The sequence below is a fragment of the Pituophis catenifer genome, unplaced genomic scaffold (assembly GCF_029215685.1).
Source record: "Pituophis catenifer annectens isolate HBS135680 unplaced genomic scaffold, rPitCat1.0.hap2 SCAF_2, whole genome shotgun sequence".
In the NCBI taxonomy this organism is placed as follows: Eukaryota; Metazoa; Chordata; class Lepidosauria; order Squamata; family Colubridae; genus Pituophis; species Pituophis catenifer.
The window spans coordinates 187350711-187377000 of NW_027256882.1; the positions used below are offsets into that span (position 1 = coordinate 187350711).

The following is a 26290-nucleotide window of genomic DNA, read 5'->3' on the forward strand; positions in this document are numbered from 1 at the left end:
CGTTGCAGTAGTCAAGGTGAGAGGTGACGAGGGCATGAGTGACTATGCACAGGGAATCCCGATCAAGAAAGGGCCGCAACTGGCGAATCAGGCGAACCTGACAAAAGGTCCCCCTGGTTACAGCCGTCAGATGTTCCTCCAAGGACAGCTGCGTATCCAGGAGGACTCCCAGATTGCGAGCCCTTTCAGTGGGGGCCAAGGACTCACCCCCAATAGTCAGTGATGGAGTCAACTGACTATATCGGGATGCTGGGAACCACAGCCACTCAGTCTTGGAAGAGTTGAGCTTGAGCCTGTTCCTCCCCATCCAGATCCGTACAGCCTCCAGGCACTGGGACATCACTTCAAGGGCATCATTGGGGTGGCCTGGGGTGGAGATGTACAGCTGGGTGTTATCAGCGTACTGGTGGTATCTCAACCCAAAGCCACGGATGATCTCGCCCAGCGGCTTCACATAAATGTTGAACAGGAGGGGCGAGAGGACCGACCCCTGAGGCACTCCACATATAAGAGGCCTCGAGGTCGACCTCTGCCCCCCTGCCAACACGAACTGCGACCGGTCGGAGAGAAAGGAGGAGAACCACCGTAACACGGTGCCCCCCATCCCCAACTCTTCCAACCGGTGCAGCATGATACCATGGTCGATGATATCAAAAGCCGCTGAGAGATCTAACAGGACCAGAACAGAGGAGCAGCCCCTGTCCCGAGCCCTCCAGAGATCATCAACCAATGCGACCAATGCCGTTTATATGCTGTGCCCAGGCCTGAAACCCGACTGGAATGGATCTAGATAGGATGTTTCCTCCAGGAATTGCAGAAACTGTCACGCGACCACACTCTCAACAACCTTCGCCATGAAGCGAAGGTTGGAGACAGGACGGTAGTTGGCCAATATTGCCGGATCCAGGGACGGCTTCTTGAGGAGAGGCCTCACCACCACCTCTTTCAAGGCCGCGGGGAAGTGACCCTCACTCAACGAAGCATTGATAATACCCTGGAGCCAGCCTCGTGTAACCTCCCGGGAGGCCAGTACCAACCAGGAGGGACACGGGTCCAGTAAACATGTGGCCGCACTAAGTCTCCCCAAAATCTTGTCCACATCATCGGGAGTCACAGCATCAAACTCCTCCCAGGTAACATTCTCAAGACTATTCCTCATCACCCTGCCCTGATCTACCCAGTCAGAGTCCAAGTCCCCCCGGATCTGAGCGATTTTGTCATACAGGTATTGTCCGAAATCCTCCGCCCTGCCTTCCAAGGGATCCTCCCGCGCTCCCGGATGGAGCAGGGAGCGGGTTTCCCTGAACAGGGCAGTCGGACGATTCCCTGATGACCCAATAGAGGCGGAAAAGTAATTAAACTTTGCCATCTTTATCGCCACTAGGTAGGTCTTAATATGCAACCTTACCAGTGTTCGGTCAGATTCAGCGCGACTGGCCCTCCAACCGCTCTCTAGGCGTCTTTTCTGGCGTTTCATCTCCCTCAGCTCCTCAGTAAACCAAGGAGCTGCGAGGGATCGACACCGGGTCAGATGCCGCAAAGGCACGACTCGATCCAAGGCCCCACCAGCCGCCCGAACCCAGGCAGCTACCAGGTCCTCGGCTGAGTCGTGTGCCAGATCATCAGGAATTGGCCCAAGCTCCATCTGGAACCTATCAGGATCCATCAGGCGCCTGGGGCGGACCCATCTAATTGGGTCCGCCTCCCTGCGGCGGGGTGTAGCGGTTCGAAGGTCCAGACGAAGGAGTGAGTGATCTGACCATAACAAGGGTTCCATGTCTATATCCCCTATAACAAGATCACTCAACCACTGGCCAGAGACAAAAATCAAGTCCAGAGTGTGTCTCCCCCCGTGAGTGGGGCCATGAACTAACTGGGTCAGGTCCATGGCCATCATGGAAGCCATGAACTCCCGAGCCATCCCAGACGTTTCACCAACGGATGGCAAGTTGAAATCACCCATGACCATAAGCCTGGGTGTATCAACTGCCACCGTGGCTATCACGTCGAGTAGCTCAGGCAGGGCCGCTGCCACGCGGCAGGGAGCCAGGTACGCAAGCAGTAAGCCCATCTGAACCCCATGACCCCATCTCACAAAGAGAGACTCACATCCGGCAATCAGGCACAGTGGTCTCCCTCGAACCGAGACCTTCTTTAATAATAACTGCCACCCCCCCCGCCCCTCCCCTGGGCTCTCGGTTGATGGTATGCTCTGAAACCTGGTGGGCACATCTCGACCAGAGGAACTCCTCCCTCCGGTCCCAACCAGGTCTCTGTGATACCTGCCAGGTCCGCTCCCCCCTCCTGAATAGGATCGTGAATGAGGGGGGCCTTATTTACCACAGACCTGGCGTTGCACAGCATCAGCATCAGCCGCAGGCCCAGGTCCTGAGTATCTAAGCCACCTAGTATCCGAGAGGAGCCTTGGGGGCCGGGGCGCGCAATTGCTCTCAAACAGCGAGTGCGCGTCCCCAACACATGATGTGGCCCCCTGCTCCCGCCATATCTGCCCCTCCCAACCACCGTGCTGATGGTACTTCCCTCATTGGGATAGCCCTCCGCCCCCTCCCCATTCCCTGGTCCTGTACCGTCCAAACCATTACCCCGTGCCGGGCTTGGCTCTGACCTTGGTGGATTACCCCCCCATCCCCTTTGGTCGTCCTCCCGGTTCCCCTTAAAAAATTATTAAAAACCCTAATTAAAAAACCCCTTAATCCCTGCTCTGAAACATGCCACCTCTCAGGGCTCCAAAGCCCATCCTTAAGGTAGGCCTTTGATAACGTGGAAGGCCATCGCCGCGAGAGGGGGGCATCTCACAGCGCAAGCAGGTCTGCCAAGGTATAAACCATACATACACACACGAAGAAACAAGAAAAGACTATCCTAAGAAGCTATCCTATCGGTGGTTGTTTACTCATTTACTTGTTTCTTTATTTAAAAGTTTGCATTTCTGCTTATTTATGCCTTAACATAGTTGTGCTTTTCTAAGCGTAGTTTTCTGCAATTTGTACCAACTATTCATAACTACCATCCTACTATTTCCCTCATGTGCCACTTTCTGTACTCCAAATTAATTTTTCCTAACATTTTAAGTTACTGGCCCTATCTTTTCCTCCAACCATGAGTACCATCTTTGCCATACTATATAATAATCAGTATCTTCCTTTTCTTGAAGCTCTTTGGTGAGCCTGTCCATTTCTGCACATTCGGTTATCATTGCAATTATTTTTGCTTCTGTTGGTAGTAGTTCGGATTTCCAATTTTGGGCGTACAATATGCGTGCTGCTGTCAAAGTGTGTATGATAAGATATTTTATCTCCTTAGTATATTGTGGTGTAGTCATTCCGAATAGAAAAAATTCCGGTTTCATTTCAATTTTTTGTGTGATTATTTCTTCAATCATTCTCTTAATTTCTTGCCAGTAGTGTTGTGCCTTTCTACAAGACCACCAGAGATGGTACTATGATCCCTTTTGCGTTTTGCATTTCCAGCACATTGGCGATGTATTTGGAAACATTTTAGCCAAACGTGCCGGCGGGAGGTGCCATCTGTAGAATATCTTATATAGATTTTCTTTGTATGGGATCGACATTGTCATCTTACGATTTTCTGTCCATAACTTATCCCATTTGTCCAGTTCTATCTTGTGACCTATATTTCTTGCCCAGCTTATCATATTTTCTTTCACCGTTTCCTCCTCTAATTTATACCTCAGTAGGTAACTGTAAATTTTAGGTATCATTTTTTCACCCGTGCCTTTTAGTATTTTATCTAATTCGTTCGGTTCGGTTTGGAATCCATATTGTATCCGGTCCGCTGTAAATTTTGACTCTATTTGAAAGTATGGCCACCAATCAATAACTATACCTCGTGTTTCCAGTTCTTGTCTTGTATATAGGTTCCCTTCCCTGCTCAACAATTCTTGATATTTCCTCATCTTTCCTATTTCTATCGTATTTGGGTATATTAATGCTTCCATAGGGGACAGCCATCTCGGGATTTTACTGTAATGTTGCTTTCTAATTTCTTTCCATGTTTTATATAATGAATCTCTGATTAAGTGCCTCTGGAAATACCCGTGTTTCTTTTTTCTTTTTTTTTTTTTTTTGAAATACCCGTGTTTCTTGTCTATGTCTTCCCACAGAAAGGCGTGCCAACCTCGGCTCAAATCAAATCCCTCTAAGTATAGTGTTCTCCTGTCTGTTAAGTCAATCCATTCTCTGATCCAGTTTAGCGACGCTGCCTTATAATATAACTCCCAGTCCGGTAGACCCAGGCCTCCCTTCTCCTTGGTATCCTGTAGACATTTTATTTTGATTCTAGCCTTCTTTGCTTGCCAAATGTATTTCATTATTATTTTGTTAAGGTCCTTGAAGAAGTCTTTACCTGGGCCAGTTGGTATCACTTGAAAAAGATAGAGGAGTCTTGGTAATACGTTCATTTTTATTGAGGCTATTCTGCCCAGAAATGACAATTGTACCTTATTCCAAATTTCCAGGTCCTTTTTAATTTGTTTCATCAATTTAATATAGTTGTCCTCTCTAATCGTTGTTACTTTTGTGGTAAGCCAAATTCCCAGGTAATTTACTTTCTTGACAATTTGTATTCCTAATTCTTCCTCCAATTTTGTCTCTTGTATCCTAGTCATGTTTTTGGTTAGGACTTTAGTTTTTTGCCTATTAATTTTGAGACCCGCCACTTTGCCGTACTCTTCTATCTTCTCTAATAGTTTAATTCCTGCTACTTCCGGTTGTTCTACTGTGAAATCCACATCATCGGCAAAAGCCTGTAATTTGTATTCCTCTTTCCGTATCCTTAGTCCCTTTATTTCTTCTTCCTTTCTTACTTCGTTTAATAGGACTTCCAGTGATATGATGAACAGTAGGGGCGATAGTGGGCATCCTTGTCTTACTCCTTTTTGTATATTTTTTCTGTCATATCCCCATTTATTGCAATTCTCGCTGTCTGGGAGGAATATACTTTCTTGATCATTTTTAGAAATTTGTCGCCAAAATCCATAAAATCTAGTTGTGCTATAAGGAATTTCCAATTCAAGTTCTCGAATGCCTTTTGGGCATCGAGGAAGATTAAGGCCACCTGTTTATTAATTTTTTGCTCATAATATTCTAAGATATTCAGAATTGTCCTCATATTACTTTTTATCTGCCTCCTTGGGACGAAGCCATTTTGATCCGGGTGTATATAGTTGTGTATAATTGTTTTCAATCTTTGTGCTATGATTGTCGTAAATAATTTGTAATCAACGTTTAACAGGGAAATCGGTCTATAATTTTTAACTTTGGTCAGGTCCGTATCTTCTTTGGGGATAAGTGAAATGATAGTTTCTGTCCAAGATTTAGGTGTTTCTGCTTCCAGTAATGTATCGTTAAGAACCTGTAGGAGTAGTTCATCTATTGCAGTTTGACAGTTTTTGTAAAATTCAGTTGGGATTCCATCCAGACCTGGGACCTTATTGTTCTTTTGCTTCTTTCGGGCTTCCGTCAATTCCAACATCGTAATCGGTCTATTTAGTATGTCTCTGTGGTTTTCTTCCAATTTTGTGATATTTACTTTTTGCAGGTATTCCTTAATATCTTGGTCTTGGATCTCATCTTGTGTGTAGAGGTTTTGATAAAATTCCTTAACTATGCGCTTTTTGTCTAAGTTCATATTGTACATTTGTCCCGCTTCGTCTTGTAGTTGGTATATTATTCTCCTCTCCCTCTCCTTTTTCAGTCTATATGCCAGCCAGCGTCCTGTTTTGTTTGCATGTTCAAAATATTTCTGCTTTGCCATCTTCATTTTATACGCAATTTCTGTTTGCATCATTAAATTCAACTTATGTTTGGTGAGGTTCAATTTTGCCTTTAATGTTTTATCGCCGGGCTGCTCCTGTAGTTGTAACTCATGTATGTTCAGTTCTTCTAGTAGATCTTTCCTTTTTTGTTGTTTATCTTTTTTTTTTTTTTTTGCTGTATACGCTATAGTAAGGCCTCTTATGTAGGCTTTTGTGGTGTCCCATAGATTCTGTAGTGAGGTCTGTTCCTTTGTGTTTATTTGATAAAATATTTTGAGTTCGTTTTCTATCATCCATACATACTCTTTATCTTTTATTATTCCTGTGTCCATCATCCATCTCTTTTGCCTACGGTGTCCTTTCCATATTATTTTTATGGGGTTGTGATCGGCCCATGTATTTGGCATGATTTCGATATCTTGTAGTTCCTTTCTAAGATCTGACGTCATCCAAGCCATGTCGATCCTAGACAATGACTGGTGTGGATTTGAATAAAATGTATATTGTTTAGTTTGTTTGGTGGCCTCTCTCCATCCATCGTGTAGCTCAATTCTTCAATCATATCCTTGAATGTATCCAGTAAAATTCTCTTTCTAACTTTGCTTTGTTTATTACTTCGATAGTCATCTTGTGGGTTCGCAATTGCATTAAAATCCCCAACGATACAGATGTTCTCATATTCCCAATCTTTAATTGTGTCATGTAATTTCTTGTAGAATTCCCTCTGGTTTCCATTAGGAGCATATATAGATACTAGTAGTATTGTCTTTATTTCTGTTTGTACTTCCGTTATTAGAATGCGTCCTTCCGTATCTGTGTATATTTGTTTAGCTTTCAAATGATTTTTAACGTATGTTACCAGTCCTCTTTTCTTACTATCTCCTAAGGATGTATATAGTTTTCCTAATTTTTGGTTCTCCAAAAGTTTTTGTTCCTGTCTTTTGATGTGTACTTCTTGTAATGTTACAATGTCATAGTCCAGTTTTTGCAATTTTGTGAATATATGTTTCCTTTTCCTTGGTGAGTTAAGTCCGTTTATATTAATCGATATGATTTTCAGTTCTCTTTCCATCTCTATTGGATTTTTCTGTTCGTTATTTTCAACTTTGTTGTGTTTCTAGTGACTCTTTGGGTCTTTTCCCTCGTTCCCTCTCTCTCCATTCTCTCTCTCTCCGCATTTCTTTTGTCTTCCTGATCGTTTTCCTCTCTCTCCGTCTGCTGTTTCTCTTGTCTCCCGGGCTCTATTTCTCCTCTCGTCTCAAGTTCCTCCTCACTGGCGAAATGTTGTTCAAAGAAGTCTTGAGCCTTTTCTATATTATCAATTCTATATTTTCTTTCCTCCCAGGAGATAAGTAGGCCTTCCGGTAATAGCCAACGGAATTTTATTTTGAACTTATTCAACTGGTTAGTTAGGAAGTTGTAATTTCTTCTTTGGTCTCTTGTTCTCCTCGGTATTTGTTTAAGGGTTAAGATTTCTCTTCCTTTATACATCGTTGTCTCTTCTCTCATTTTTCTGTAGATTTCTTCCTTTATCGATTTCTTCGTAAATCTTATGTGAATTTCCTTCGGTAATTTATTCCTTCTTGCGTAATTGGTATACACCCTATATATTTCGTCAATTCCATTTCGCAATTCATCCTTGTCCATCTGGGTTGCGTTCGCCAATATCTCGATCATTGTTTCGCCTAGGTCTTCCTCCTTTTGTTCTTCTACATTCTGAAAATGTAAATAGAATGATGCCTTCTCCATCTCCAGATATGTTAATGCATCTTCAGTTTCCTTATTAAATGCCCCTTGATCTTGTTCCAATCTTTCCATTCTGTTGGTCGTGTGTTCTATTTTTTCCTCCACCTTATTAATCCTCTGCTCATTTTCCACTATGTTTTGATGGATTTGTTCTATTTTCTCATCCATATTTTTGATGTTATCCTTTATTTCGCTTACATCTGACCTCAGTTCTTCGTGGTTTTTTCTTGTTTCCTCATGATTGTGTGCCATCGTTTCCTGCATTCTATTCATACCTTCCTGGATCATTGCTAGTGCGGATTGAATGTTCTGTATGTTGGGGGCGGGGCCCATCTTTTCCTTTTCTGTAGTTTCAGTTACTTTTTGTTGGGCTGGCGAGGCCATAAGTATCATTTGGCTTGATGGTATTTTCTTACTTGTTTTAGTTGTTGTTGTGTCTGTGGTTGCCATTATTATTTCTTTTTTTATGATTTCCCAGAATTTCATATGCTAGTCAATATTTGCAATTCTGATTCTTGGCTATGCACCCAGGTGCATCAATGTTCTTCTGTTATTTCACGATATTTGTGAGACAACAATGATGGGAACTAAGAGGGAGGGATTGAGGGAAAAGTACACTAATCTAGCAATCCATCGACCGGTTGTTCTTAAAATTAAGTATTTAAATACCTGCTATAGCTCTTATCCTATTAATCAAAAATCAATTTCTGTTGAATTCTAATTTATCTAGTATGGTAAGGGTGTATAATTTATATTAAATATAGTTAATATACTATAGGCTGACAAGGCAATAATCGACTTGATCAATACCAAATTATACTATGCAATCATATATAAAAATGTCTATATATATATAAATATTACTTCTTAGTCCCTATTGATAATTAATGAGTAGTTTTAATAGCAGGTCTTTGATTCTTCTTTGGAAGTACTTCCCACACTCGTTACTTTCTCCTTCTTACTCCTTTTATTAAGTGTCCACCTATAGTCCAACTCGATTTATTTTCAATTGTCCATTATTTCAGTTTTTTAATATATCTAAATATTATCCAGTTGTTTCCTAGTCCACAGTTCTAGTTCTCCCGAACTGGAAACGGTAGAAAAAACAATATTATAGGTCCAATATGTTTCAAGTTCGTTCGTACTTTTCCCTCCCTTTTATATATATCCAAAAATCACCAAATGTGCACCAATAATGTCAAATATCTGCTTCCCTAAATAATTTAAGCCAATTATCCAGATATCTTATTCTCCGATAATCCAATTGTCTCAATCCTATTAACGGGGCTTTGTCCGTGCTATCCAGTAAACGTAAAAATATTTTAAATCCCAAGCTCGCTGCGTTCTCTCTGCTGTAAGTCAATATGGCTTCTCCGTCTTTCTTCTTGTATATCCTGGGATCTAGTAATCCTCCTGTCAAATCTTTTTTGCTTCCTCAGATTTTAATTTCTTTTAGATTCTTGTTTGTAAAGTTCTAAATATCTCCTTCACGCTCGATCGGCTTGCTTCCCTCTGGGTTTCCTCGGGTTTCACTGGCTACCAAATTACGCGCTGTCACTTTCAATATGGATTCCTCCCTCCACTCACTCGTCAGTCGCCGCTTCTTCTTTCTTTAAATCAGGGGTTCCTTCCTCCCGCTATTTTTCGACAATTAGAAGATGTAAATGTACCTTTTCTCGCTTTCTATTTCCACCGATGTTTGTTCGGTCTTCGCTTCCCTCTATACAGCTGTCACCATTTCTGGCCAGCCTGGGTGGCTGGTTCTTTCCCGGTCCGAGTTAAGGGAGTTTTCCTGAACCTTCGGGGGGATTTCCTGAACCTTCGGGGGGAGGTCCTCGGAGGTTTCCCTTTCCTCTATCAACCTCTACAGGGTCGATAGTGCCTAAATCGGCGCTCGAATCGGGATTATTAGAGGCTTTGGGAATGGAGAGTCGTTCCTTTCGCCACTAACACGCTGATGTCACCGCCGGAAGTCCGAGATGTCAAAATTTTCAAGAAGGGAGATGGAGAAGAAGAAAGATCTACAGGAGAAAGGGAGGCTGGATGAAGCAACAGGAGTTACAAGTTCGCTTGTAGAGACAGTATATAAATATTTGTAATAGTTATATTAAGGGATATGTATTATAACATATGTTTGGGTGTAGAAATAGGGTAAAGATGGTTAAGGAAGGTGGAGTGGACTAAAGTCCATATATGGATGGCTCCTCTTCCACCCCCCAGAGACCATATGCAGCGGACAGGAGGAAGATATGAAGAAGGGAAGTGAGAGATTATATATGTATATGGGTTGGTAAGAGGTTATTTACATTTTGGGATAATATGTATACTGTGTAGTTTTAGTTTTGTAAGATTTATGTTAAGAGCATATATGGAGACCAAAAGGAATATGTAATATGAGGAATAGATGGAGAAATTTTTGAAGGTAGCTACATGGAATGTACATGGCTTGGGGGGAAAATATAAATGAGCAAGAATTAAAAAACCAATCAACAAAGAGAAAATAGATATAGTATTTTTACAAGAAACAAATCAAAGGAAAGGGATGAATGAACTTAGGTTATACTGGGCTGATGTATATGAAAAGGCATTTGGTACCTCAAAAGAAGTGGGGTAGCAATCATTGTAGCTAAAAACGTGTATTTATGATAAAAACCATAAAAAGGGATGATATTGGAAGATTTCTTACAATTCAAGGCTTGATTTATGGACAAGAGGTTACCTTAGCAAACTTGTATGGACCTAATACAAATCAACGAGAGTTTTATAATAGGGTATATAAAGAAATAGGAGAACTTAAAAAAGGTTATGTGATAATAGCAGGTGATTATAATATGGTTATGGATAGTGGAATTGACAAATCCAATCCATCAAAAGTTTAAGAAAATGTATTAATAGGAATAGATTGAAAGATGTTTGGAGAGAATTACATGGTAATCAAAAGAGTTATACATATTTTTCTGCTAGACATAAAAATTTTACAAGAACAGATTATATATTTGTAACACTGGAAATATCTAAAATAATGAAAGCAGAGATAAAAATAATTAAAAATCTGATCATGCAGTGGTAACTATGGAAATGGAAATAGATAGTGATTATAAACAGGCAAGTAGATGAATGGATTTGAGGATTTTTAAAAATAAAGATTTTAGAAAAAAATGGAAAGGGAATTAAAAGAAATATGGACTATAAATCAGAGCTGTGGAGTCGGGAGATAAATGTTCCGACTCCGACTCCTCAGTTTTTTGTACTTCTGACTCCGACTCCAGGTACACAAAATTTCCTCCGACTCCTCGACTCCGACTCCACAGCACTGCTATAAATGAAGAGGAAGGTAGTAATATAGGTGTAGTATGGGATGCAATGAAAGCAGTAATGGTGGGGACATCTGGTTGACGTCGCAGTGGGAATGGACTGGAAAATAGTGGGCTCTGATGAGCTGCATGAAATCCAGCCGGATGAACTGCTGCCAGGAGGCTTTCGAGCCATAGCAGTCTTGCAGGGACAGTGAAGAAAGGAGAGGTATTTCGTGGACTGCGAGGAATTGGCAATTTGAACAAAATGAACAGAAACAGCTCTCCCGAAGTGGCAGCAGGGGCGGCAGCCATCTTATGATGACCATCTTGAAGTTGAGACAACCGGACTGAAGAATTGTGCAGGAATGGCAATTGGACGGAGTGCCAGAACTGTGTGAGATAAATGCCAATTTATGCTAAAAAAAGTGGAAATTGAAGTTTTAAAAGCATTCCTGAGCTTGGACTAGCAGCTATCGGTCTTTTGAGGAGAGAAACACACACACACACGGAACATAGAGAAGGCATGGATTGTGATATAAAGAATCTAAGAGAAAGTTTTGGATTTGGGAAATTGGGAAAAGCAAAGATTGTTAAAAGGAAAGAAAAAGATTTTTGGAAGAAAATAACAATTCATAAGAGAACTTTGAAAAAAATTATTGGACATTTTGACAAACAAATGGATAAAAGAGCCTGCTTTGTAATGGAGTAGAAACGGAGAGTGCCATCTGCTGGAGGAAAGAAAAATGCTTTATAATATTCCATTCAAATAGACAAAACAGAAGAAATAGTAGCTGGAAATTTCGACCTTGGGCATTGTTGTGGCTCCGATCCCCGAGCCCATCTTATTGGAGGAAGAAGGCTCCGAACATGAAGGAGAGGATCCGGCCAGGCCTCCCTCTCCAGGCCCCTCCTCTCTGGCTATGCCTCAGGTGTCTGCCGAGGGAGAGGAGATTGGCCAGGAGCCAGGTGTCTCCGATGACAGCGATGACGGTGATACGTCGTTCCTGGATCCACGCCAACGAAGGCGAGATAAATGTTTGCAGCAGATGAGGAGGCGTACCAGGGATTAAGCTGAGTCACTGGACCACACCCCACAGGCTATATAAGAGAGTGTGGTGGCCATTTAGACTCTGTGACGGACAAAGCTAACTTCTGGCTAGTCACTTTGTACAACACCTGAATCTGCTGAAGGTTTCTGTTTGAGCTGGACTGTTTTTGAAAACTGTGTGTATTTGTTGGTGTTTATCTGGTGGAGGAAAACTCCCTCTTCTTGAAGTAAAGCACTTGGCAGACAGTTATCGTATTGCTGCCAAGTTCCTGATAACGAACCTTGTGTGTGCCAAGTAATTCTTTAACCCCCGGCTGGCTGTTTGTGTGTGTGGGGGGACAGGGATAGAACAGGCATATAGAAGAAGGATTGGATACTGTGTCTAAAATTAAGGAGTTAATTAAGGGTGGTTGTTTTATTTTCCTTCTCTTCTGGAAGATAGTTTTACGTTTGGATTTGACTGTTGCTGAATTGGGATAATAATTAATAATTGAGAAGAACATTTTAACTTTAAAGAATAAAGGAATAATTGAAGCAAAAAAGAAGAAAAGAGGAGAAATAAGAAAATTATACAGACTTAAAATTTTGACTAAGTGTATAGAGACATAATTGGGGGAGGTATTGGTAACCTTTTAAACTGTAACAAAATGGAGTTGCAGATATATGGAGAGCTACTTTTGATGCTCAAAAGCGTGCGTGAATCTTTAACAGGCAAAAAAACGGAAAATTCATTTAAATATATAGAAAACAAAAATGAAGAGAAGCTGGAAGAGGGAAATTTGAGAAATAAGAAACTAATAATAATGGTGAAGAGAACATATTAAAAAACAGAAATCAGACAGCATTATAGAAATGATTGGGAATGTAAAAACAGTAGAAAGGAAAGGGGAGAACTCCTAAAAAAGAAACAGGTAAAAGGAAAGAAGGGGAAAATCTGGAAGAGGCAAGGGAAAGCTTTGGGGAGGAAGGTTCAACAACACAACAACAAAAAAAAAAACAAAAACAAATGGAAGCCAGAAGATGAAATGTAACATATATAAAAAAATTAAAAAGAGAATTGAGAAGTTAGAGCGAGATAAAAGGTCATGCAAAAAATTATTAGAAAAGAGGATGCTAAAAAAATTTAGAGATGAGGGTTAAAGATGAAGAATGAAGGGGAAAGTAGACAATATAATAACAGTAGTATTTTTGATAGTTTTTTAAAATTAGAATGGGAATTTTAATTGTTATAGTAGTGGTAAGAGAAGAATTTTAAGATATACTGTGATATTAGCTAGATGAAAGCATTGAAAATGAAATGATAAAGAAATATGTAAGAAAAATATGGTAGAAGTGGAAAAAAATAAGATATGGTGGAAAATGATTATAAATGAATATGTGATAAAGATGAATGAATAGAGTTTGTATACATTAAATTTCAATAGATAGAAACGTGAAAATAAGTAATTTGATCATATTAATTTTGATATCAGTGTAAAAATGTTAATTGTAAAGAGAAAGATAAGGCTGAAATTATGAAAGTGACTGCAAAAAAGAAGAAATAGAACTGTTTGTGACAAATCACAGCAGGAGGGAAGGTGAAAATTAAAATAAGAATATCATTAATTTTGATAATATCAATAATTATTGATTATTATTAATTATTATTGATAATAATATCAATATTTTGATAATAATGGAAATTAAGATGAATATTTTATTGTTTGTGATTGGGTAGGGAATTAGAGATTCTTCCAGAAATTGAGGAAGAAAGTAAACAATTGGAGTGATTGTAATAGAGAAGAAACATAAGGCGTGATGTTATTTAAAAATAAAATTGAAAAGGATAAAAAATGATGGAAAGAAAATAATATGGCAGAAGTTGAAATAAGAAGAGATGGAGAAAAATTATAAATTTGTGATAAAGGATACATAAAAGAGATAAATATTGGAAAAAACGGGAAGATTAAGATATAGTATAATGATGATTTTGATTATATAGAGTTATATAAGATGTATAAGATGTGACCTGGTTAGAACTCTATTCATAAAATATGTATGATGAAAAGAAAAAATTTTCAATAAAACTTGTCTATGTATATATAAAAAAGAAAGCAGTAGTGGTTTTTTTGTATTTATATGTATTATGTTTGTATTATTTGTATTAAAAAAGAAAAAAGAAACCTGAGGTGTCCTCTCCCCTGAGGCCAACTCCTCCCCTGTTCCTGAACCATTGGTGGAAGGTGAACAACATTTTGAAGTTAAGGAAATCTTGGACTCCTGTACATATCGAGGGACCCTCCAATACCTGGTGGTGTGGAAAGATTTTCTCACCACCCAAAACAAATGGGTTAATCACCACCACGTTAGAGCCCTAAATTAATCAAATGGTTTCACACCCAATATCCTAATAAACCTAAATGAGACAAAATGTTTCCTTTTTCTTTCCTGTTTATTATGTTATGTGCTGCAGGTATAAGCCATCCTTCTTTTGGGAGGGCAGCATGTCAGTTCCCCTGCTGGGATGCTGCCATTCCGCTGAAGAAGGGGAAAGGAGGCTATTGGGGTTGCATTCTCTGCATGCTTTCGCTTTTTCTAGTAACCGTGTAAGATTTAGAGAGGGGGGCTATCCTGTAGACAGATGGGCTTCCTCCCAACTGGTCCTAGCCTGACACCAAGGTCACTACGCCCTGGGGATCAAGCTAATACCTCGGAGTTCTCAAAACAGCTATGTGACATTGTATTGGCTGCCGATGGACTGGTGAAGGTGGGTGAAGTTTGAATAGCTTAACACTTTGGGTGAGAACTTCAGACTCCGCCTGACTTCTCTGCAATCATTCTCTCAAAAGTTCCTTTTGATAATTAATTGTTTCAAGAGTCCTGAGGGAGTAGCTGAGGCAGGTCCTTACAGTTGTTGCTCCATTGCTGGAGATTTTCAAGAAAAGATTGGATATCCATTTGTTATAAGGTCTCCTGTTTTGGGCAGGAGGTTGGACTAGAAATCCTCCAAAGTTCCTTCCAGAAATATGATTCTATGATTCTGTTTGGTTTAACTTGTTCTGGTTATATTTGAGATAGATTTTCTAGTTTGTGAATGACAGAGGCCCACCTGTTTTTCCTTTCCCTGTAGTGTGAGGATTGCATCCCTCCTACCAGATCTCCTCCTAACAGTCGCTATTTTAGTGTTTAGCACTGCTACCAGGTCATTTTGTGTATTCTGTTGTTTTCCATTTTCCTGACACATTTCATAACATTAGATACAACAACTAGAAAACCAGTTTCCTTCCCTCTGACTTCCCACTTCTCTTTCACTTTCCACCCACACATTGCAGAATACAGTAAAAGTGGGATTCATTTAACCCAAATGTCTATAAAGATATCCCAAACCCAAGAAAATGAATTGCACAGGTTGCGAAAGGATCAATGATATCAAAACAAAAATTCTGAAAGTAAACTAACAGCAATAAAAAACTTTCTGGAAAAAATATTAAATTGATTATGGCTTGCTAATGTTAGTTATGTTGCATGATCCTTTGTCCTATTGATTATGGAACTTTAAATATATTTATAAAGGCATCTAGAAGCTCAAGATCAACAGGAACTAACACCATTCACATACAGTACATACAGTACAGATAAATACAAGTAAATGCAGCTAGGCATCAGACCAATCACACTCATACAACTAGGTTTTGCTTTTACTTCACTTGGGTCTGACAGTGGTGCATGCACTTTGCCTGCTTTCTTTTGAAGACCTCCCACATTACCCCATCCACATGAACTCCAGCTTCTCCATAGGAATCTTTACAAAAAACTGCAGTAGCTTATTTATAAAGGAGAGTATTTGTAGCTCAGGGGTCCTTGGTATTCTCTGGGCTTGCTTGTTTTCTTGCAAATGTTTCATTACCCTAACTACCTGTTACCTAGTTAGGGTAATGAAATGTCTGCAAGAAAACAAGCAAGCTCAGAGAGCACCAAGGACTCCTCAGTAGCTTATCTTTCAGGCAGTTAGGCTGAGCAGAGAACAAGAACTTTTTCTTCTTCCTGGGCTTTGTACTCTGCTACTAGTCAAGCATCATGTTTGCGACCTCAGAGTCAGCACACTTGGGCCCATAAACCTTTTTTGGCCATAGATTGATGTTGGTAAACCATGCAAAAGAGAATAGGTGAATCACCCTATAATTCTTAGAGTGAGACTTAAATGGAGTCTCTTCCAAAGTGAGTCTCCCTCAGCAGTTTTACTCATTAAGCAAGTGACTTATTCAAGGTATGACCCAGGTAAATTGATGTTTGTGATGCAAACACTCTTGGCTATATAAGACCAGTGAACAGGCTACTGTTAGTCCCCTCTATTTTAAGAGGGGCAGAAAAATCTAGCAAGGGGAGATTGTTTTAAAAGAAAACAAGGTACTCCAGCAAATAAGCCTCCAGGTATGAGTAATGCAATAATACCTCATTATCTGCCTTGGATACAACACTTTTGTTCCTGATGATGTTGGTAAAGAAGAGATGTACTGCTAGGCAACCAGTGCAAGTTTGGTTGTCCATACTGGAGAGGTGCTGTTTCTTCACCTTTCTCTGGCTCAGTCAGAGAGCACAGAACATTGCACAAGAAAATTCAAATAGTAAAACCCAGTTTGCAAGAGACAAACACCAATCACAGTAACTAAAATAGAACAATTTAAACACTTTTTCTGCCTGGAATAACTGAATTTCAGATGATACACAGAACAAAATATCCAAAATACAAGTTGGCTTGCATCCATACTTTTGACAGCTTTGTCTGTTCTGTTTTAATTCTTGTTTTTGTGGGTATGATTTGGCCACAGTGAATCAGTGATTTCTCCATGCAGTTAATCCAGTTAATGTGGGTTGTGATTGGTTGGTAGGTTGCCTGGAAGTAGTTCTGTAGTTCAAGTAGTTCTGAATGCAGTGGTCAGATTGTAAATTTGGGCAGAATGGAATTAATACTGATTCTGAAGATAGTGCTGACCTTAAGCATTTGCATGCAGTATTCAAACCAAAGCCTTTAAAGTCTGAAACTGCTTGAAGCCTAAATATTTGAAACAATGTCTACATATGTCAGCCTCCTCGTGACTTGAGATTTGTCATAATTGACTGGAGTTTCTTATAGATCATCAACAATAATAATCTAGGTTATGATGCCTTCACAATGGCATATTTCCCACAAACTGTAACCTAGTCATAGTTATTTTAATGATGGCTGAATATCTTGTTTGAATATCTTGTTTTCCCAAGATTACTGATATTAATATGTGAATTTTGTGTTTTCTTCTTTCTCGGCATTAAAAGGATTATCTATAAAATGAAGGGTGGATTTTAACATGTTCCAATAAATAAATAGTATAGCACTTGCACTGTGTATTTACTCAGTGTTCTAGGACAGCGGTAACCAACCTGTAGTCCGCAGACCACTGGTAGTCCGTGAGAAAATTTTGGTGGTCTGCAGAAAAATTATTTGCATTTTTTATTATTGAACTAAATACTATTTATCTTTTTTAAAAAATCATATCAGTGGTCTGCGGGATTTACAATTATGAATTTAGTGGTCCCTGAGGTCTGAAAGGTTGGTGACCCCTGTTCTATGAGATTTTTCAAGTACTGCTTTTCCTGTTTAAGAAAGGTTATAGTTAGTTAACTTTATTGTAGTCATTAATCAGCACAAAAGAATTGGTATTCAAATATTCAAGTTATCTAAAACTAAATTGACAATCTCATGATAGTTAATAAAAGTACATACTATAAATTGTACCAATATAATGTAAGATAATTTTATATTTATAGGAAATTCTTTTTATCCAAGACACAATTAGAAGTATACCATAACTCTGATATTTGTAGATTTCAAACTTTCTTTACCCGTTGATATCTAATATTTTTGAAAGTATTAGAAAGTAACCTGAGAATACTCAAGAGTAATATACTTTTTTCTGTCTAGAACCCGGATGTCAAACTCACCACATCACGTTGCCATCATGTGATGTATCGCAATGTTTTTTCCCTTCGCGGAGCTTGGATGGGTGTGGCCTGCACGTGACTTATCCAGCCTGCAGGCCACCAGTTTGACACCCCTGGTCTAGAATCACAGAATTTTGTATTGTAACCACAAGAAAATATCCAAAACTCACATTTTGTGCATCCCTATTTACAGCTTTGGCTATTTTTTTCCTAGGGGGTCATGAAAACTTTGCCAAAATGATTGATGAAGCAGAAGTATTGGAGTTCCCCATGGTCGTGAAGAACACGCGAGGTCATAGAGGTGGGTATGAGAGTCTAGATATGATTGTTATAGTGTTAAATGAGAGTTGTTTTGTTGAAAATGTTTAGCTGCAAAATACTACAAATCTTAATCTTAAATACAAAGTTTTAAGTCCTCCAGTTGTGGCCGCCTTTCTTGCAGAGCTTCATTGTGACCCGCTGGGAAGCCGTCGCTTGGCCCTTTTTGCTCCCCACAGAGAGTGCACCCGATTTGCCCGCGAGCACTTTTTTTGTGTGACCTGATCCTTGCTGGCAATGCTGCGGGCAAGAACTGGCCACACCTATCCTGCTTCAGGGATAAGACCCCCAATAATAAGGCCAAGGCCATATTTCGGGATCAAAAGAAAATAAGACCCTGTCTTATTTTTGGGGAAACACGGTATATTCCTTGTAGGAAAATAATTATTTAATATACAGTACTTCCACTTTCTCTGAGAGTTTTTGGGTTAAAAAATGCTACTTGTTATTTATTTCATTTTATTCACAAGTAACTCCTTACAGCAGTGGTCCCCAACCTTTGCAGCTTGGTGGCCCGGCTGAGGGGGGGAAGGACAACTGGGCTGTGCAAGTGGCGGGCTGGCACGCACACACATGCACACACAACTCAACGAGCCAAGGCCAGTGCATGCACATGAGTGCATGCTGACCCACTGTTTGTGTGAGTTGAGCTGTGTGCATGTGCACACTGGCCTGCTGTTCGCACGAGTTAAGCTCTGCATGCAGGCAGGCATGTCAGCCCACCACTTGTATGGCCCAGTTTTGAAAAGGCTATGGCCCGGTAGTGGGTTGCACCCCAGGGGTTGGGGACCCCTGCCTTACAGTGGTATTTTTTGTCTCCCTACAGTTTGCTGATGCAATTTATTCTAGCCAATCTTGTGAAATTACAATTACTTTAAGTTAATTTGAAATTATATCTGATTCCACCCCCCCAAACAAATGAGAAGATTTTATTTAAATCCACATAAAATAGAATAGTTGAAGAGATAGAATCTCTTGGAAGAGCAATGTAAGATGATTATATTGCAGGTATTGCAGAAGTCTGCAGAAGGAGGCTTCAATTTAACTCTGCTGTTCTTCAAGTTTGCCTGATGTTCTTCAGTACAGTTTCAGATATAATATTGCTTTTGAGGATGACTTCAAAATGAAATTACTGCATTTGGGGAACCATTCTTTTTCATAAAAAAATAGGTAATATGAACATTTTGAAATTTAAGTTATAAATAATGCAATTATTCTAAAATAATTGTATCACTCATGTGGACCTATTGTATGATTTTGTTCTCCTATCATGTCACTGGGTTGTATAAATTAAGGTGGACTGCTCTGTCTCACCAAAAATAGATCCTAGCAGAAGCAAGAACACCACTGACCCATGAAGCATCATGAATGAGTCAGCATTAATCTTTAACTGATACATCCTAGAGATTCCCAGATAGGGACTTGAGTGTATTTCAGCTTCATCCAAATCTGTTAAAAGCACATTTTGAAAAGGAAAATGCGGGCACTAAAAGAAAAGAAAAGTATTATTGTATCACCCTCAAATCTTCCCAGCTCAGTAGAATGTAGAGTTACAGAAAACCTACAGATTCCCTGCAGTACTTCTGCATGAGGAGACAAAATTTTGCAGAGAACAAAAAAAGAAAATTCCAAACTCAGCAGTAATAGAATAAATTGCTACATTAGCTACAGCAGTAGGTCCAACCTATAGCAGTAATTGACAATATCTCTGCAATATGGTCATCCATAGTGGAACATAAAAATGTAACAAGTGCCCTGCCAGCTCGTACCCCATCTAATCCAGCAGTTATCTCATAGTACCCAACCAATTGTACAAGAAAGCCTAATAATCTCCCAGCAGCTAGACTTCAGAGGAGTGATAGCCAGATTTGGCTCTAGGTTTTGCCTCAGTTTACATTCCCAGTAAGCAACTGAGGGGTTAGGTCATTTAGAAGCAATTTATTAAGGTACCCCAATAAAGTGGGATCACCCTATGAAAAGGGAGAACCTCAAAACCCATCTTGCATTCCTTTTTATAGTTAACACAAAAAGAAAATGCAAGAGGAAAGTTGATTGGACAGGATAAAAGTTACATATTTGCATCCCATAGTATCACACATATTGCCGCTGTCGTCAATGAGGTCTGTCGTCAGAAGGGGCATAAATTTTAAGGAAAAAGGTTGTTTGAAATTATTCTGAGTAATTTTACTGAGTAACCTCTGATTCTAGTATTTTGGGAAAGGGAAAATAGCTTCTCCTCCCACCATGTGTAATTTTTACACCTCAATCCTATCCCTTCTCATTCACTACTTTAGCCCAAAAAACAGTTCCACGGAGGGAAATCCTTCCTTGGAGGGAAGCTTTTCCAACTCCTTGATCATTTTAGTTGCCATTTTCTGAACCTTCTCGAGCTGCACTATATCATTTTTATAAGTGTAGCAACCAGAACTGCACACAATATTCCAGATGTGGTTGCAAGATAGATAGATAGATAGAATATACATGAGTAAATCAGATTCCTTAATGAAGAAATTTTAAATAGAATCAACATCTTTCATATTAGTTATTGAAAAAAATGATTATTTATAAAATCCTCCCTAAGATAGAATGAAATATGTTTTATTTATTAATGATATTATCCTAAATATGGTTGTATTCAACTAAAGGATATTTATCAATAAATTTAACATTTGAATAAATGTATTTAATGTGAATTTTGATTTGGCAAGAATTTTAAATAGGTTTTATATTCCATTGCTATACTAATTATTTTAATTGGCAACTACAATTTAATTGGGACTGGTTTGCTTTGATTCGTCAATTAATCATGAACAGCACCTTGGAATCTCTGCCATCTTTAGACTGTGATTGGTGCAGCCCTCTGTTTTATGTGTCTAGAGAATCCCAAACCTGTTGCAATACACTCTTGCAACCTAGTTCTACTAGAATAGCACGGAATGGTACAGGCCAAGATTGAAGGATACTGAGAGATCTATACTGAGGGAGTGAGAACCTGAATAAGCCCTGGAAATTGTGAGTGTACTTCAAGGTAATATTTTCCAAATTTTGCTGTTTAAGTAGCACTAAATTTATAAGTGCTTTGCCATTTTTATTTATATTCATTCCCCAGTGTTACCAAGATAATGTTTCCAGTACAGAAGTTGAGAATGTATAGACACACTGCTTTTCCAGCTCTTTAAAATACAGGCAGGAAAATCATTGACTAGTTTTCATCTTCTATGTTTTTTTTTTTTGTTTTGTTTTTTTTTTTTTGATGCAGGAAAAGCTGTGTTTCTTGCCAGAGACAAACACCATCTGGCAGACCTGAGCCATCTAATTCGTCATGAAGCCCCTTATCTATTCCAGAAATATGTCCAGGAGTCTCATGGCAAAGATGTGCGTGTCATCGTGGTGGGAGGCCGTGTCGTGGGCACTATGCTGCGTTGCTCAACAGATGGTAGAATGCAGAGCAATTGCTCACTTGGTAAGAATGAAAATGTGTTTGAATTTACTATATATGCTGAATTTTTAAATTCTAATTTAAGGCATGCCGTACTTTTCGGAGTATAAGACGCACTTTTTTCCCCTAAAAGAGGGTGGAAATGTTGGCGCGTCTTATACACCGAATACAGCCATTTTTGGGCTCCCGAAACCCCGCTCTGCATGTCCTGTTTTTGCCAAAAACAGGCCCGTTTTTTGCAAAAATGGGGCCTGCAAGGACTTGGGAGGCCTGCAGAGTGCTCCTGGGGGCTGGGGAGGGTAAAAATGCGATGCGTGGGGTGTTTGGGAGGCCAAAAACGAGCCCATTTTTCATGTAAATAGGCCCGTTTTTAGCAAAAACAGGGTTTTTGCCCTCCCCAGCCCCCCGGAGCACTCAGCAGGCCTCCCAAACCCTCTCCAGGCCCCGTTTTTGTGAAAAATGGGCCATGTTTGGCCTCCCAAACCCCCTCCCCACGTCGCATTTTTGCCCTCCCCAGCCCCCAGAAGCACTCTGCTGGTCTCCCAAACCCTCTGTGAATTTTTTTGTGAAAATGGGCCCGTTTTTTGCAAAAACGGGACGCATAGAGGAGGCCTGCAGAGTGCTCCTGGGGGCCGGGGAGGGCAAAAACTTTTTTTTCTTGTTTACCTCTTCGAAATCTTGGTGCGTCTTATAGTCCGAAAAATACAGTACATTTTTCATAGACAGTGCTATCTTAAATGTAAAGATTATTTTGAAAGAAACAAATAGAATAAACTTTGATTTAATGGACTAAAAGGAAAATCACTATCTAAGCTTGCATATACACTAAATAGCAAATTGGATTTTTCAAGTTCTAAAACATGCTCCTACATAGAAAAACTAATAACATCAAACACCTTTTGATGAGAACCATTGGTTATTATATGAACTATCTCACCAAACAACATATTTGTGTTTGTTGTTTGGGGCAAAGTCCTGAAAGTTGATCAAAACTCAGATCTAACAATCTTTTATCCATTAAATTTTAAGTCCACTAAATTAAGTAATTGCTGTATAAAATTTGTATTTGTATAGATTGCCTTTACATTTACATTATTTCTGCAGTTTCCTTTTGGATCATTCTCCCAATCATTTACTATAGTTAAAGAGTAGATAGGCCATTTTATGTGCTGAGCCAACATCATGCAATTTCACATGGTATAATCACCAGAGCCTTTTTTTAATATCAACATCCTAGAATATTAAATCAATCTCACCGCAAAGTCTTACAAAAACGTTAACTTTCTCTACCCTGATCATGAGAATTTGTATAAGTACCAGCCAAGCCATCCACCCCCTGATGCCTGCCTCGCGGCAATGCAGCAGGAGCCCACATGGTAGGCTGGTGCAGGGCACATGGAGCAGCATCACCCTCCCACCTCGCCTCATGGCTACAGCACCAGCAGATCACTCGGCCTCCTACTCCATTGCGGCTCCAAGCAAGCAGAAGAAGTGGCCAGACGGCCACACAGGGTCCTGCTGGAGCCGCTGCAGCAAGGTGAGGCAAATGTAGGGGTGTGCATGGCCTGGCTGCAGGGGCCCTGAGATAAGCCGGTGCGGGGACATGGGGCAGCTCCACCCCGTCTGCTTTACGGTGGCAGCACTGATGTGCCGCACGGCCTCCTACACCACTGCGAACAATCAGAAGAAGTGGGCCTCCCATACATAGGGGGAAAAAAATAAGACACCTTAGGGCTTATTTTGTGGCCCAAAAGAAAATAAGAGCCAGTCTTATTTTCGGGGAAACACAGTACATTGAAACTTCATGAGACTTCTAGTATTAGTAATTTTAAAAACTGTTTTTTTTAAATCAGTTTATGTGGTAGTGCAAGTGCCTTGGTATCTGGAGATGCCACACTATCTTTGTACTAGTAATAGTTATTTCTTCTATCTGGAAATTAACACTCTGAAATGGCCTATATTCTGGATCAATTCTCCTCTTTGTGGCCTTGTTTCCAACGTTGATACTATTTCATCGGCTTTTATAAGTGTTCTATATTCCTATTTTATTTCATTCAGTCCTTTATTTCATCTCTCTGAGATGAGAGTGGGGAACAAATGCATGGTGAAACACAGGTAAGCCTAACTGTAATTGTGAATCAGTTAAATAAATGGTATGATTGAAAATAAAGATAAATAAAGAAGATATATTAGGCTCTATTGGTTACCTTCTTATTCACCCATCAAAGTTTTTCTAGAGCGCATTTAGTTTTAACACTAGCAATTAGATTCCTTTTTTTAATTTAAAATGGAAAATCCTCGCAAAATTTCTTAAATACCATAATAAGCATTAAAATATCATAGCACTCTCTGTGGCTCATGTAGGTTTATTGATTGAGAATTTGAGTTGGAATACTATTGTACCCTGATTTAGCTTTCTTCCTGTTACTAGGTGGTATAGGTATGATGTGCTCACTCAGTGAACAAGGGAAACAACTGGCAATCCAAGTTTCTAACATCTTGGGGATGGATATCTGTGGCATCGACCTCCTAATGAAGGATGATGGCTCGTTCTGCGTCTGTGAGGCCAATGCAAATGTAGGTTTCATTGCCTTTGACAAGGCTTGCAATCTAGATGTAGCTGGTATCATAGCGGACTATGCCGCTTCACTGCTTCCTCCCGGTCGCTTGACACGACGCATGTCCTTGCTCTCTGTGGTATCCACGGCTAGCGAGACTAGCGAGCCAGAGCTGGGACCTCCAGCTAGTGCCACTGTCGACAATATGAGTGCTAGCTCCAGCTCTGTCGACAGCGACCCTGAAACCACAGAGAGAGAGTTGCTCACCAAGCTCCCGGGGGGGATATTCAATATGAACCAGCTAATAGCCAATGAGATTAAGCTCCTAGTGGAGTGATGCCACATGTAAATAACTATGACCAACTTTCTTGTAAATTTTTTTTAAAATACAACCAACTTGTAGTGCTGTTTATTGGAAGCAGCTTATAGAGGTGAGGTGAGGGTTTTAACTTGGGGCTCAGAATCAAAACATGCATGTTCTGTGAATGCTGCTTTCCTATTAATCTTACAGAACATATGTTTAGTTGTTATTTTTAACAACTATTTTTCATTTGATAATACTTTGTTTAATACTCTGCATTGGGAAATGGAGGAAAAGAACTGGATAAGAATTGTTTTTGATAGGGATGCCATTATGATTTTTGAACTCATATGAAAATGCTTCATTTATGCTATTTGTAATTTGAAAAGTTAATGCTCCAAAAGCACCTGTGAACAAATACTTTGCCAACCATCCCCTCACCTCATTGGAGCTCATTCCTATTAGTTATTATATGCCTTTTGCTTTATATCCTATAGGAGTGGAGAGAAATTAGAACACCCATTTTTTATTTCATTCAGAGGTTCTAAATATCAGCATTTCTATCTATTATCAATAAGATCTGTAAAATTATATCCCTGGCAACAGTCCACAGTTGCCTCTGAAATTCTAGCCTTTAAGCAGTTTTACAGGGTGCAATATTGATTACTTCAGCATGAGCTTTTGAAATAAACCTGCAACTTCTGCCATTTCTGTATTGACAGATGTCCACATGCTTAGATTTAAAATCAAATTCACTTTCCTTGAGAGAAAAAAATTACTATGTATCTGAATTTTAAAAATAATTTTAAAACCTTGCTTTAGGTCAGGATGGGGAGAAACTGTGTGTAAAATTCAGTTTGGGCCATTGATGGCAGAAGCGGCATGTTTTCTTTTGCACAAGAACTGAGATAAACAACACTGTTAACTTTTGGTGTACAAAATAATGTTTAATCCAATGTGAAAAAGAATAACACTAGTTTAAAACAAATGTGCATTGACTTGTATTTGTTAGTGTTTTAGTCCTTTTTGCAAGATATATGCTGTGTTAATGTTTCATTTTTAATACATGCTTGTCCAACACTTCCTTCTCCATGCCTACATCTTTAACAGGGGCCCAATTTGAAAAATACCTGTACTACTCAACATCACCACTAATAGTAACAAACTTATACAAAAATATCTGATGCCTAGAAAATATGGGAGGGGTGTGGAGGAGGGTTGAAACGGATGCAAATTTCAAAATTACATTTTGTAAATTTAATGTGTCACTATTATTGATAGAAGGCATTAAAATCTAAAGTGGTCTGATTTACAAAGGATAAATCCTGAAAGAAACAAACAGGTTTTGGTTTTGGGAAACACTTTGCCAGTAAGGCCCAGCCAGAATGGGAATATGATTTAAGGCCGCCAGTGTGTGGATCTCAGGCCCCTTTGTATGTGTCTGTATTTTGCTTTGTTTTTGTCATTAATTTTTGTCTGTCCAGTTCGTCAGTCTTTTTTCCAGAATGCCTGATGATCTCCTCTCCCAGTCCATCCCTGATACTTCTGGCTGTGCATTTTCTTATTAAATTTGATAAAAGAACCAAAACAACAGCTTTGGGTCTGTTTTAATGGCCTCATCTTCCTCCTCCTCACCCGTTTCTCACTCATTTATTTACTTTGGGTATATACCATATTGAAATTATAGAAAAATGTAAATAAAATCCTGTTACTTTAAAAACAGCCATCCGCAACACGACACAGTAGAATATTTGTAACAGCAAGTTGGCTTATGAAAGGGTTTTGGAGGATGGGCAGTTTCTGTGTGTAGGGTTATTTTGTCTCAGTGC

The 26290-nt window shown here is 39.6% G+C and overlaps 1 protein-coding gene across 1 annotated transcript in view; it reads left to right on the plus strand.

Annotated features, from left to right (window-relative positions):
* RIMKLB (ribosomal modification protein rimK like family member B) overlaps window positions 1-24984 on the plus strand; it is a 72421-nt gene extending 47437 nt beyond the window's left edge. Inside the window, exons 3-5 of the mRNA XM_070935294.1 lie at window positions 18060-18146; window positions 21423-21626; window positions 24034-24984. Of these exons, the coding sequence (XP_070791395.1) occupies window positions 18060-18146; window positions 21423-21626; window positions 24034-24497 (755 nt within the window). The 3' untranslated portion in view covers window positions 24498-24984. The remainder of the gene's footprint in view (window positions 1-18059; window positions 18147-21422; window positions 21627-24033) is intronic.
* Window positions 24985-26290: the final 1306 nt, after the last annotated feature.